Source organism: Lathamus discolor, chromosome 12 (assembly GCF_037157495.1).
Source record: "Lathamus discolor isolate bLatDis1 chromosome 12, bLatDis1.hap1, whole genome shotgun sequence".
In the NCBI taxonomy this organism is placed as follows: Eukaryota; Metazoa; Chordata; class Aves; order Psittaciformes; family Psittacidae; genus Lathamus; species Lathamus discolor.
This window is the reverse complement of record NC_088895.1, coordinates 7,256,944-7,271,519: the sequence shown is the minus strand read 5'-3', so window position 1 is coordinate 7,271,519 and position 14,576 is coordinate 7,256,944. Positions and strand designations below refer to the sequence as shown.

General features: G+C 41.1%; 2 protein-coding genes and 1 non-coding gene across 4 annotated transcripts in view; 1 reads left to right on the top strand and 2 right to left on the bottom strand.

Moving 5' to 3' along the window:
* Nucleotides 1-1,398: 1,398 nt before the first annotated feature.
* Nucleotides 1,399-12,366, bottom strand: RANBP1 (RAN binding protein 1). Its single transcript, XM_065692883.1, has 6 exons — nt 12,217-12,366; nt 10,132-10,268; nt 8,173-8,330; nt 6,147-6,275; nt 4,183-4,248; nt 1,399-3,240 (listed from the first exon to the last, which is right to left on the bottom strand). Exons 1-6 carry the CDS (start codon nt 12,229-12,231, stop codon nt 3,116-3,118), a joined length of 630 nt encoding a protein of 209 aa, XP_065548955.1. The 5' UTR covers nt 12,232-12,366; the 3' UTR covers nt 1,399-3,115.
* LOC136021225 (small nucleolar RNA SNORA77) lies at nt 3,968-4,100 on the bottom strand. The gene has a single exon (XR_010615705.1). It is a non-coding gene; the product is annotated as a small nucleolar RNA SNORA77 (small nucleolar RNA).
* A 513-nt stretch (nt 12,367-12,879) lies between the features above and the next one.
* TRMT2A (tRNA methyltransferase 2 homolog A) overlaps nt 12,880-14,576 on the top strand; it is a 10,053-nt gene continuing 8,356 nt past the window's right edge. For both annotated transcript variants that reach the window (XR_010615664.1, XM_065692882.1), the window contains exons 1-2: nt 12,880-13,599; nt 14,273-14,381. Coding sequence is in view for 1 of the 2 variants with exons in the window: in XM_065692882.1 (XP_065548954.1) it covers nt 12,989-13,599; nt 14,273-14,381 (720 nt within the window). In the remaining variant the exon portion in view is untranslated. The remainder of the gene's footprint in view (nt 13,600-14,272; nt 14,382-14,576) is intronic.

Here is a 14,576-nt window from a genome sequence, read left to right as displayed (position 1 = left end):
CAAAGGCTGGGTTACCGAGCCTGGCTATACAGCATCTTTCTTTCCCTGAAGCAAGAAGAATTTGTACAAGTTAAACTTTAGCACTTGACAATGTTTTACTAATCCTACTGTATTTTCTGGTTTTACTGAAAATGGATTAAAACCTCTTAAAAGCACTTTCTGTAAGATTCAGCTATACTCTTAGCAACAATGTTATTGAAGTGAGAAGTGCTTAAAGTGACTTTATTCTCTAGCCAGCTGCATTAACAAAATTATATTCCCCATTATTTTAGTCAGCAATTAAACATGCCAGAAATTATCATGCCTTGCTGGGAGTAAAAGGGAAAGTAGCCACTATTCAACTGCAGGTGATAAAACAGCCTAGAAATCAATCTGTCTCTAGGGTTCTAGAGACAAATCTCAACATACCCCTAATAAAGGGAAGAAATTAAAGATACAGTTAATTTCTGTACTGTGTCTGAACAATGAATTTGATATGTTTCTGCATGATCCATTTTTACTACGGCACAGTACCTTCAAACAAATCCAGACATTGATACCACATTGCAGTTATTATCTGAATTTGTTGTCCACAGACTCAGGAACTTCTGCATGACAAGCCAACCTTGTGGTCAAAGGGCTATTACAATTTTTGGGCCAAATTATTACTTTAAGACTCTTTACAGCCCGATAAGTTAGGTCAGGTTCTGCCATCTCAGTGACCCTGTTGATGGTGAAGATGGTGGGAAAGCAGGAATACCTGCTGATCTAGGCAGGGAGGACAAGATGACACTACATCAGCTAGAACTCTTTACTTAGCATACAGAAAGCTACAAAAACATTTCAAGGACATCTCTGTCACATATAAGAAAAAATATCATTAGAATGACTTAAAACCACAAAACCTTATTTTACGGAGATCAATTTTAAAAATACTTACTGCTTTTTAACTTGTAGAAGAGCACACCTATGGCTTCTAATGTGACCAGAACACTGACTAACCATCCTTTAGTTTAGAAGACTAAGCATTCTTCAGCCAAATGCTATTCAGAGAAATTATTTTACTTTGTGGCACCTTATCTCTTGGCTCTGAGACTGCAGACTTGCATTAAGGATGGTTGTAATCCATGAACTGTGAACAGGGATCAGTTAACCTAAACAGGAATGGAAATGCCTTGAAATCATTTAAGCATGTATGAGTAAATAAAGAGGGGCAGAAGAGAGGGAAATAACATTAAGCAGGCATCATTAATACATAAGATTAAGACAAATTAAGTTATTCAAGTGTTTCCTCCCCTTTTCTGTATGATGTTTGACAGCAAAACTAAACTCACACATTTTGCTGCCTTCGTCACTGTGCTGCCCCTGCAGGCTAAAAATGCACTCCCAGAAAGAGTTCTTTAAATGAAAAGCAAATCCTTTAAATGAAAATTTAGATTTATTTTGAAATTTTTAAATGGCATTTTATCAATTTAGACACACTGTTTGACATTATCAGATCAGAGAATTTACAGTGACTCACAGAAAAAGATTTGGCTTTTACATTCAAATATTAAGTACTTCAGAATAGCTTTGTCTTGTTATTTCCAAACCAGAAACACTAAAGAGCATTTTACTTTACCTTTCAACCATCTTTGTTAATTAACAGACTTTTGACATCTGCTGTACTTGAAGGGGAACATGCACAACACCAAAAGAATTACGCCGTTTGAATGAACGAGTACCTTAATTACAGCTCCAGATTTCAGACTAGTTCATTGTAGCAGCAAAAGGAAGTGCTAAAGTAGAAAGACAAGATTTTTAAGAAATACATTTTCCTCAGGTAGACTGCAGAGCCTCACTTACTTGGAAAGCCTCTTTATGAAGACGGAAGGGTCTTGCTATCCAATGTTGAGATCATACAGTCTTAGTTCAGCAAACTTTGTCAAGTTTTCATAATTATTGTGGAAACAGTATTACAGAATTCCATCCTATCCTAATGCTATCCTTGTATTAGATTAATTTCATTTCACTGTTAACCACCATCAGACTTTAAGCCGTGTCAATTTTATTGCTCACTATAGGGTTTTTTCCTGCTCTCTAGCACTAACTTAAAACTGGATAAACAGAAAACGTTTGCAGGGAAAAGACTTGATCAATTTGCCCATTCTGGCAAGGAGAGCACCCCTCAAGTGTATACAACATAACTGTTCCAACACTCATCTTAAAAGTTCAGAACCCCTCTGGTTTGTAAAAACAATGCAAGGTCCAAAGCACTGAAAAAAAGCTATAGATTTTAAAGTACAAGTTTTATGATGTGATTACACAAGGAATCTCATAGTAAGGTACTCAAACAATTAAGATTCCTCTGTATACACCTTAATATAAGAGGCTGCCACTGCCTTCAGACAGCAAGCAGCCCATCATGAAAGATATGGGACCACAGCATCAACTTTGTGCTAGAGTCAAGTATTTAACGAATTTATGGGGCATGAGGTAAACCGAGATTTTGTCTTGCAAGAGGAAAATACTTCACGTCTCACATAATACATTTTCCCCCTACCTTTGTTTTCACTGTCTGAGGGAACAGCATTAAAAGTGTGGCAGAAATGCTCTATTGCCCAATTCCAGAAGTCTGCTGCACATCAAAAATCAGACACATTCCCTGCTCAGGAACACACAGCAGAAAGTGTGAAGGCTCTGTTATATTACAGTTTTAGAAGCCACATAAGAAACATGTATATAATCTTAATCTTCCCTGTTAACCTAGTTAATCCACAGGTATGATGATATGTATCTCAACATCCAATGAAACAAGTGTATTCATAGGCTCTTAAAGTACATAGAAAACTCAGTTCTGTCCTCTGATCCCATTTTCAAGTTTGTTTTATTCACTCTTTTGGATGACTATAAATAAGTGTTTCCACTATGGAAAAGAAAGTTAGCACAGTACATTTTCATGACTGGGGAATGGATTTTTCTGAAGACATCTTCAAAAGGACAAAAGCTTAGAAAAAAATAACCTGAATGTGGAATTCAGTTCCTTATAAAGTCCCTTGTAAAAAAAATAAAAAGAAGAAAAAAAAAGGGGAAAAAAAAGGAAATAAATGAAAAAAAAAAAAAAAAGGAAAGGAAAAACTGCAAGGCCCAGAATGATTTATTGCTTTTCTTCAGTTTTTTCCTTGGTCTCTTTCTTCTCAGATTCTTTGCTCTCTTCCTTTACAGAAAGCTCTTCTAGTTTTTCAGCAACTTTATCAGCGCTATCATTTTTGTCTGTGCCTGCTAAGAGATTGATTAGGAAAAAAGTTACAAACTGGCAGTAACCGATTTTCCTGTTAGAGGGGAAAGTGGAGGGTGAGACGGGTGGGGAGACACTGCTGGTGTTTAGAGTAATAACAAGAGTAAAGAAATTCTCCACTGATCACTGGAGTGATTAATTCCAGTTCTTTTCCTTTGGTAAGTACCTCAGATGTTACAGTTTAAGAAATACCACTTGAGGGCCTAATCCTAGGGACTGAGAAACATGTAACATTTGGTCACCTTTGCTGCTACCAGTAAGAGACTCCATACAGTGTCCAGTCAAGCCAATGTCTCAAACCCATGGCTTCTTACATATCTTAATGAAAAGTCAAGTTTCCCAGTTTGAAACTGGGGAAGAGGAAGTTCTTAAGACTGAAAAAATCTGATCTAAATATCTTGATGAGTGCTGACTGCACACCACTCATAATCTGTACTTTAGAAAGATGGAGGTGTTTATTTTACATGGTGAGCTATCTTGACACAGGCAATTCTACAAGGCAATGCATTAATCAATAGAGACCTGTGAAGAAATGTTAAAACTTCATACATATTAACAACTATAAAAATTAAGTATTCTACTTGCATGATTATACATTTGTGGAATTTGGGAAGGGGAACTGGAAGGAGGAAATATTATTGTGGTTGCAGTGTTCACAGTTCATTTGTGTAATATACACCAGAAATGCTTCCTTACTAGCCTTTCCAAAAGGGCAATGTCCCAACAGCAACTGTAACAGCCTTCTATGAGAAAGAAGGCAATTGTCACTCCTGTGAACAATTACTCTCGCAGACAGAAAAAGCACCTGAACTGAAGACTGCAGTTCAGTACAGAGTGAGTCTGCTGAAACAGCACTGCAGGGTGCTATAACCACTCAAACACCTGGAAAAAGTAGCATGGTACTACACTTAGACTTGTAGCCTTACCTTTCTTTGCTCTCTGGTTTACTTCATTCCTGCATTCTTCAAATTTTGCCTTGAATTTCTGTGCATCTGTTTTAGTACAGACAAAATATACAATTTCATTAGTTTTACCTCCTTCCAACACTGAATACTTCCAATCTTGAGTAAAGATACTTGAGGAAAAGTTTTGTGCAAACAAAACTCATAGGCACTTATGAAGTAGTCTAGTTTAAAATCATACAAGATGCTATGTGAAATTCTTGAATCACATCTTGTACAGAAGCAGTTTATTTTCTTTAGCAAGTCTATTAAAGCACCTTATTTTGCAAGGTATTTAAAACTATGCCAGAAGGAGCTATTCTGTAGTTACTGCAACTCCCAGCTGGCCCTAGCCTACAGGAATAAGAATGATGTCAGGCACTGCTAATATGACTGTGTGCTAAAGTCTGAAGATCAGCTACTGTCTGCCAGCTACATTATACCCTAGATCGCCAGTTCCTTACCATAACTGATGATTCTTAGCATCAGGAATGCAAGGTAAAGCCTGTTTCACTAGTACAGCATTCAAATTCAACACCCCAAGGCCCAGACTCAAACTGTTCCTGACTACAATAGCTAAGGAAGCATAACCCTTGTTATGTTTTGGCTTAATCCACCACTTGATTTAACAGTCATTCCAAGCAGTTGATCAAGTTACAATAACGTTTCTACACAAGTAGTATAAGCAACAGGACACAGGAGCAGATCATGCAAGGTAGTTTTTAACACCAGAAAGGTAAGAAGGTAATTTGGTATATGCCAGCTCAGTCTGACTGACCACATGAGGTCACTGTTCGGCCACAGGAATTCAGAAGCCACTATGAAACTAGTTCAGGAAGTATTTGTATCAGTTCCTTTTCAAGCATCTCCAAAAGGAAGGATACTTGAAGGGCAGGCTTATGTCTATTCATGTGTCAGCTGCTCGGTCAGTACTGCAAGGATAAACAGCAAAGAGGACTTCTCCCTCAAGATAAACACTCAATGAGCTGAATAACTTCTACCAGAAAGAGACTTTTCAAAGATAAGCAGTTACCGAACCCCTTTAATTTCCTGATTAAGGAAGAAGCAGTTGGACCAGAAAGACCTATTTGGTTAAATAACATGATATTGGAGGCTTCAGGATAAGGAAGCAAACAAGATATACTAAGTTCTTCCAGATATGGGGAAATCCATCTAGTTAAAAAATATACAACAACATTATTAGCCATCCAGCATATAGGGAGAAGAGGTGGCTAACACACTAAACATGTGTGGCAAATGGCAAAGCAGGAAACACATTTTTCCCTTTCATTTTGCTTTTTTAAAGAAACAAAACCCCACCTCTTTGATTCAATCCTAAGGAGTTAGGAAAGCTACATTAGCATTCAGCCCTAGCTATCCGATCCATCTGTAATCACAGACCTACTTTCTGTTCTCGTAGTCCTGAAAAAGAGCATCAACTACGATAGCGCTTTTCACTGCACATTTTAATTCAATCAAACTAAAGAAGATACTCAAAACAATTATAGTAAAATATCAGATGTTCTGCTAATGCAGACAGACCAGCAATCTCAGGTCAGGATTTCCTTGCTTCTAATGCAAACATGTAATCAACTACAATTGAGCACCTGAGATAAATGAGAGCAAGCGGCATGTATTAATCCCTACCCCATAGTATTACTGCTTTTAGTTGTATTCTAATTGGCATTATACTTGCATGACATGGCTTAAGTAAAAAAAACTGTGCCCGAGGCAGAAAGCTCTATAGCTATTATTGGAGACCTAATTACTACACTGTTTGTCAACACATATGGTTAAGCGATTAACCAACTTCTCGCAGTTGAAGCAGAAATTAGCTAATACTAACATGCAGTGGTAAGATATAGCATATCTGCAGTGGTTTACTGTAATGTTTAGACATGTAACTTAACAGTATAGAATCAATGTTAAGTTCAGTGCAGTCTACTCACTCTCTGCATTTAAAAACCGGATTGCCAGAAGTTCAGGCTTGGGGCTTTCATCTGCAAAGTCAGCATGTGTGTTCCAGACCCATGCCCTGTCACTCCCAGCATTAGGCCTCAGCTCCATTAAAGGTGTGACTGAAAGGAAAAACATTGAAAGATGTACAAAGCACAATAGTAAACGTTTTCCACGAGCCTCCATAAGTCTTACTGACAACTGGCTGCAATGCTTATGTAAAACACTTTACACACAAATACTTTCGGGTAAATAGACGGTAATGGTGCCCATTTATATATTTTCTTTACATTGTCAAATAAAAGGATGCAAGACCATCACTGTATAAAAGAATGCTAGATTCCCTGTTTTAAGAAACAGTTTCATTCAACTGTTGTATGAAAAAAAAGATATGACTGTGATGCTATGAGAGATGCAGTCACTAGGCACAGCTCTGAAGAACAGTCAGTTTAGGAGGAAAGGGAACCCAAACAAACAAACCATATTCATTCTTTTGCTCACTGAAAATACTACAGAAAATTTTTTAAGAAAAGCCTTATTCCTACAATTAGTCATCAAACAAGGTTCATTTCTCTCCCATCATCTACTAACAGATATTACACAATTCTGCAGTGATGCAAGATGTGCACAGCGTATGTTCAACCCATTTGATCCTTCCCAGTAAATGGAGCTCTTTCCCTCCAAGACATTGTAATTACTTTGCTTGACTGAAGAAGTTGGAACTTTACTTGTCAGAGTGCTCTAAGACTTTTTACATTACACACATGCAAAGTTTAAACAAGGCTTTTTTTCCTCATCACTCCCTGGGTCCTTTCTTTAGTCTGGGAGAAATCTGAAGCTTACTCACTTTCTTGCATGTTTTAAATTTAGAGATCAAATTACATTTTTTTAATGTTTTGGAAAACACAAAAAAACCCTTTTGAGACTAACACTATACATTGATCAATTCTGTTTTGCGTATGTGCAACATTTATTTTTATAAACAAAAGGTTTATTCTTGTTGGTTGGTGACTATACCTCTTTCATATTTGCCATTTCAATTACTAAACAGGAACACCTGTGTCCCCTGAATAGTCTGATTCTCTGAAAAGATCTGCCAACAGAAAACAAGCACTAATGCTTCCGACTTCGGATTTGTATTAAACTACTTCAAACAAGTTACTTCAAGTTATCTAAATGTGATTTAACTCCACAGAATACTATTGTACTCTTCATGTAAAAACCTGAGTACTACCAAAGCAAGCAAGCAACAAAGTATTACCAAATTAGTGTAATTGTTGCTAGTTCTATTGACTTTCAAGTCTGTCTTGCCCTTTCATTCATTTTTATTCAGAGGATCGAAGGAACAAACCCCTCCTCTCAGCTCCATCAGCTCTCACTACACTTTCTTTTTTAAGGATTAGCTGAATATACCATGTTCATTTCAGTTTATTTCACAAGCAAAGAAAGGCAGCCATAGATTAGTCTAGCATCCCAGTATGTGTTCCAATTGTTAAGCAATTGTTTCTATCAAATCAAAGTAGTAAATTGTTACATGATTACTTATTTTCTATTCTTTTATTAAAACAGCCAGCATACATTCATTATTTTCCACACTCTATTAGCCATTAAAAAGAACATGCACACACTAACTGTGCTCAATCACATATTATCTGCCTATCCCAGCTAAATTTTAAAGTGTCTTTAGAACACTATCAGAGTCTGAAGGGGAACAAAAAAAATTCCAAACAAAAAAACACCAAACCCAAAAAAACTTTTAGTCCCATCCTTGCAGACAATCACCAAAACAAATTAAAGGTTCTTTCCATTAACAAAAATAAGCATTCATTGTTTCTGATGCTTGTAGCCTTGTGTGCATAGCAAGAGACAACTGTATCTACAGTCCAATATGAATTTGGCACCTCTTTAAAGACACACAACAGTTCTCTGCTTGCTACTAAAAAGAGACTGAGTTCTTAACCTACAATGCACACTTTGACAAGCTTATTTTTTAAAAACAAGTAGTAAAGTTTAACATACTATAATGGTTTGCACAGATTTTTAGGGTTTTATCCCTCCTCATGAGAAGGCGAATTGTTCCCTTCTCCTTGTGTTTTAGGAGTTTTACATCACCAGTTCCTCTTTCTTTCCATTCTGGAAGGTCATTCTCAGATGCAAATCGAAATAGCTTTGCTCGCCTTGAAGAAGAGAGAATTCAGTAAGTTAGACTGCATGTAGAAACATTCAAACAGCAGACTTGACATGATCAGTACAGTTGATTTAAAAGCCACACACAACAAAAAAAAAATCATTACTTTAGTACGGTTCTCTGTTCTGCTTCAGCATTCAAACTGAGAAACTGATAAAAGAAACCCATATTTAGTAACAAACTATCAGGAAATATGTAATATTCTAATATTCAACAGGTTCTGGACACACTTTGGAGGGATGATAAATGTATTTGGTGTAGGCCACCTTTTAAATTAAGGTAGCTAATGAACACATTTTGCTATAGCTAGAGTTTTTCTATCTATTATGAATACAACTGCTCCATCCAACCAGCAATATTTATTAATTCAAGAAACTGAGCACCTTGAGGCTAAGAAAAGACTCTTGCATAATTCCAAGCCCAATATTTGATCAACTGTTAACAAAGTGCCTCACCCTCTAGAGTCACTCATTTCCTTTTAACTCCTAAAACTTAGTTGTTGATTTCTTAACTCGGGAATAAAGGAAGTGCTGCTGTGCTGCAGTGCAACATACCTGCTTCGGAACATCCCTGCTTAATTTCCCAAGATGGTAGTATGCCAAAAGAGAAACAGCAGTCTGGTACATTAGCCAAAACTGACCCAAGAGGCTGTCTGAGCTCTGCTAGTGAGGAATTTAAGACTCTGCTATAGAAAAGGAAGCACCTATTCACACGACAGGATATATATGAAAATGTAAAAGAGCAAGAGATAGGGAACTGTAATAAGGCAGGTCTTTCATGAAAAAGATGTTGCGACATGCAACTCTTAACAGATGCTCTGATGCAGAACTACTTCGTTCCAAAGGAAGTCCTTCCTTTAAAGTCCAGGTGGGCACTCAGTAGGAAATGAAAAGTATTCCTATCCTCCTTCACCCCTTTCTAGACATAAAAATGAACCTACAGAGCACTAGAACATACATTATTATTTCCCCCACTTCCTTCTTAATTAAGAAAATGTCTTCTTTCCATCTGATACTGCACATCACATGCACAGAGAGGCCTAAGGGTCAGAGACCTCACCATGCTTGTCAGAAACTGACCATTGTTTTAGTTTTTACCAGAATTTGTATAAAGAGAACTCAAATCTCTCTTCCAGATGAAGAACACCCTTCTGTGATTAAGTAAAAGCAATATTTTCTTAAACCTACTTAAAGCAAACACATCAGGGATCACATTCAAAACACTGCTTAAGCCTTTAGCCTACATGTTCCTTCAGACAGATCATACATCTTAAGCAAGCAACCGTGATTTGAGAACAACCCTAATCTAAGGATAAAACTACATTTAAGACAACAGAAAGGTACTACCACAAATGTCCCCATACTGTACTGAATCTACTGCCTTTATTGTTTCAGCACACCATACACCACCCTTTACAACTGGGGATGCATGGCAGCTACACTACATACATCTCATTCTTCCCCCCACCCCGATACTTGTTTTATACTGTGATCACACAGCTTCAAACCTCTAATTATTATCCAAGTCAATGTTCTCCTATAGGCTAAGCAATATTAAAAGCAGATTTCTGGTATCAGCTTCCTTCTATTTTTCCAGATTTCAGAGTCTCTTGAGGCATTATTATCAATCACTCCCCCACTCAGTCTCTGCCATCACAGTAAATAGCTACCAACTTAAGTTACCGCTTCATACACAGAGAATCTTAACAAGTTACCTATCTTTTTATAAACACATCCAAATTTAAGCCTCACAAACATTTACATATATTAATTTAGAAATATTCTACTTGCATCTTAAAGAGTTCTTCCTCATCTTCTTCCAGAGTTTTTATTTCTTGCTCAGGAAGGGAAACTATGGGCTCAAACTGAGGATCATGGTTAGAATCATCTGCATTTTCAGTTGAAGTATCATGCTCATCATGCGTTTCCTGGAAAGAGAGGTAAAAAACAAAAACTTGCTAGGTACTTAAAATCTGAAGTACTCATCTGTGTTTAAAATTAAAACGTTTGTGACTATTCAGCAATTGGATTTTAGTAATTGAAGTACCCTGTAATAGTAAAGAAAAATTATTATAGTGGAAAACAAAGGTTTAAAGTCAACATACACCAAAGAAAAATAAAAAGGTGTTCTTGCTGTGCCAGATATTTTAGTCCTACCACTCACGAACTGTTCAGAGGCTCAACTTTGAAGCTCTTCATTATGGAAAAATAATGCCTTTACCTATTTCTCCCATATAATGTGTTTTTTTAAAGCACTACCATTTCTTAGTGGCTAATGGCCTATCATTAATGGAAAAAAAAGAAAACAAAACCCCACAAACATACCACCAATACAACCACTTAACCCAGCTTAAGTGACACATTACTTCCATAAGTAATTTTCCAATCTTACGTATTGGAATCATCCACAATCGGAGGTATTTTTGAAGCAGAGTTGCAACACACATGACTTTTTCTTTTTGCTTTAAGAATTTACTTTTTTTTGCTTTAAGATTCTTTGTAAATATGACCTCCTGTTTAGTTATTTAAGAATATGCAATAGCATTCATTAAGCTTAAGAACTGTCTTTAGTATGTGACTAGTGACTAAAGGATAAACAGCTTCACTACTTCATACATATGCACTGCTAAGGAATCAGTACAGAAGCCTAGAAGGGAAATTCATCTGCAAGTTTAATGAGGCCACAAACAGCTATCTTAGGTCAAGGGAACTGATTTGGGTTTTTTTGCTGTTGTCTGAATAACAGAAAAAGGAAAGAACAATTTATACATCAAAGACACTTAAATCTTATTTTCCCTTTCCAGATTAAAGAGTCCACTCTTACATGTTCTACTTAGAATATCTTTTATAGAGCAGGCACGTATCACACATGGAGAAAGCAACTGGCATGAAGCACCCTATTTTCACGAAATAGGAAAAAAATTTTGAAGGGGCAAGGGAGAATTAGTTGAGAATACTGCAAAATAAGTTTCGGTTATGTCAGCATCACAGCAGCTACCATTAGTTTTCTGTCCCCAGTGTTCCAGCACGTAAGAAAAAAAGCCAAAAAGGCATTAAGTCGCATCCGTTTTTAAGAAAAAAAGAAAAGAAACGTTGGCCAAACTTTTAGATAGTCTCCTCCAGCAGCAAGTAGCACATCCCGTAACGTAATTCATCACCTGTTCTGTGCCTGACCAATTAATTACAGAAGTAGTGAGAAACCCGTAATTCAGCATAGCTACACGTAAGAGAAAGCAGACCCCGTTATCACGGCAAGATCCCGTCCTGCCGCTATGTGAGCACGTGGGGCTGCTCCTCTCGCCGGGCCGCGGCACGGCGGGTTCAGTCCAGGGATGGGGGGAGGGGCTTGAAAGGAGGAGGAGGAGAAGAAAGGAGAGAAAGGGGAGATGGCTCGCTAAGAAGCTGCCAGGTCGCGGACGGAACCGGCTCCAGCTCCCTCGCGGTCGGGAGGAGACGCGGCCGCTGCAGGCCGCGCACCGGGCGGGCCAGGAGCGCACCCTCCCCTGCCCAGGGAGAGACAGGCCTCAGGAGACGCACGTGCCCGAGCCGCCTGAAACGGGCGGGCGCCCGCACCGCACCGAGCCGAGCCTTGCGGGACGCGGCGGCGCTGCCGCTGCCTCCTTCCGGCAAGGCCCAGAACCCGTCCTTCCCGGCCCCGGGCCTCGCTTGACCTCCAGGCCCCCGCCCGCCTAAATCCTTCAGCTCCCGTGGGCCGCCCCACGCGCGGCCGGCCCTCAGGCCCTCTCCCCGGCCCTCTGCCTCCAGCCGAGCCCCACCTGTTTCCGTTACTCTCCCTCCCCTCCTCCCCCGCCTGCATCCCCCCTCAGCGCCAGGCCTTCCCCCCAAGGCACGCAGCCCCGCGCCCGCCGCCCTCACCTTGGTGTCCGCCATGGGGCCGGGCTCGCTGCTCTCCGCTCGCCGTTGCCGCCTGGCCGCCGAGCTTCCTGGCGCGCGCCCCCGCCCCTCCCGCCTTTACCTCATTCCCGCAGCCCGCGCCGCCGCCGCCGCAAGGCCCGATGGGAAACACCCACTTTCCCTCAGCGCCGCGCTCCGGGCCCGCCCCCCGCGCGCCGCCGCCGGTGGGGGCCTAGGAGCGGGGAAAGCGCCGGTCTCGCCCGCCTCGGCCTTGCCCTCAGCCCCGCTCGGCGGCGCCGGTCCCCTGCCAAGACCGCCCCTGCCCCCGGCAAAAGGGGTTTTTGTTGTCCCCGTCCTGAGGCGCTTCCCATCAACCCTCGCGGCATGGCGGCGCCCGCCCCGCGTCCCGACCCAAGATGGCGCCCGCGCGTGTGACGGACGGGGCGGCCCTGCGGTCCCTTTCTAACCGCCTGTGGCTTCTTTCCAAGCGACGCGGCTGACCCGCGCGAGCGGCGGCGAGGGGCAGGCGTTCGAAACGGGAATAAACCCGCTTCTGCCCCGTTCCGTTTGCTACGGCCTCTGCGTGACGCCACAGCCCCGCCCCCCGGAGTCCGGCTCGAGGAAGCTTGAGGACTGCGCGGGCCGGGGGTGCCGTGGTGGTGGCGCTGAGGAGGGGCCGGTGCCGGTGCCCGTGCCGTGCGGCCGCACCGCGGGGCCAAGGTAGACCTGGTGCCCGCGTTGAGGGGAGGCCGGCGTGGGTACTGTGCGGCCGCCCCGCGGGGCCGGCGGGAGCATGTCGGAGGAGAGCGATCGGTGCGGCCCCGACCGCGTCGCGGCGCCTGTGCTGCAGGCTGCGGATGGGGCTGAAGTGGAGGGCAAGGACGGTGGAGGCGGGGGTGACCCCGCGGAGAGCCCCGCGGCCTGTCACGACATGTACAGGTACATTAAGGGAGACTTGTTCACCTCCGAGATCTATAAATTAGAAATACAAAACCTTCCCAAATACATCGGGTTTAACGATGTGAAAAAGTTCCTTGCCAAATACGGACTCAATCCTCACAAGATAAAACTTTTTGGGAAACAGACGTTTGCATTCGTAACGTTCAAGAGTGAGGAGGAGAGGGACCAGGCCATGAAAGTCCTGCATGGGGTGTTGTGGAAGAGCCGGCACCTCAGTGTCAGGCTTGCCAAGCCCAAAGCTGACCCGATCGCCAAGAAAAGGAAGAAGGAAGAGGAGATGGAGCAGGGAGAGGTGAAGCGTCCGGCTCCCACCAAAGCCAGTGTAGAGGAGCCCCTGAGCAAGCAAATAGCGGATGTTGTGACCCCGTTGTGGAACGTGCCCTACGAAGAGCAGCTGGCCAGAAAGAAGCAGGAATGCGAACAAGTGCTGCAGAAGCTGACAAAGTAATTCCTCTTTGTAAAGCTACTGTCATGTTTACAAGACGTGACCTTATGATGGGATATAGCTAAATTTGCACAAATTGCTATCTCTAAGTTAGAGGTAGGTCAAAAACCAAATCCCCATACAAAGTAAATCAATCTGCAATGCTCAGACCTAAAAACTGTTCCAGTTGACAAAGTTTGTTGTTCTTGGTCAGCCTCAGAACATTGCTAAGACCTGTTAAAAGATCTTAAGAGGTCTAAGCAGAAGGATGGATGTTTGTGCCCTTGAAAAAATTTGGTACTGTCAAGTGGTATGAGAGGGGATCAGTCAGTAGAGATGGTAAATCACTGTTAGGATTTTCTCTTTAAAAATCCCCTCAAATATTTATGCCTGATCTTTGTAGATCAAAATATCCCTTCTGTCCTTTGCCTCACATAGATAAAGCTGGCATTTTTTCATGCATGGGTACAGTAATAATTCAAGTACATACTTTTACAACTACATTTAACTGGGTTTTTTTCAGGTACAGCTCTTGTAAAGTTGGCGGGGTTTGCATGTTAAAATCATCTTTATCTGATAGTCTGATACTTTTTATGCCCTGTACAAAAAAAGAAGAAAAAGAAGTCTTGTGCAACTGTTAACCTCAGTTTTTCTTAATGTGTACTTTACAATTTTTGTTTCTGATTTGGGCAGGGAAATAGGAAATAACAACAGAGCTTTATTACCTTGGCTGTTCCTGCAGAAGCAGAAGTATAATAAACTGTGTTGCCCAATAGAGGGAGTGAAAGCATCACCATTACAGGTAATGTAATCTTCGGCAAAGTATGAAATGGGATTAATGAGTTTAGGGTTAAGTTAAAATTTAAAATTTGAATCTATTTTGCCTTAAAATAGAGTGGGCAAACTGAATATTTGACTTTATCTTGTAATGACTGATGAATTTCAGATGTTGCCTTTCATATAAATACTATGGAAATATTTGGAGGAAGCAGAATAG

Coding starts and splice junctions, on each gene's coding strand:
- RANBP1 (XM_065692883.1), bottom strand. Junction 4,249..6,146: donor CCGGTTTTTAAATGCAGAGA/GTGAGTAGACTG, acceptor GTACTAAAACAG/ATGCACAGAAATTCAAGGCA. Junction 3,241..4,182: donor AAACCAGAGAGCAAAGAAAG/GTAAGGCTACAA, acceptor TCAATCTCTTAG/CAGGCACAGACAAAAATGAT.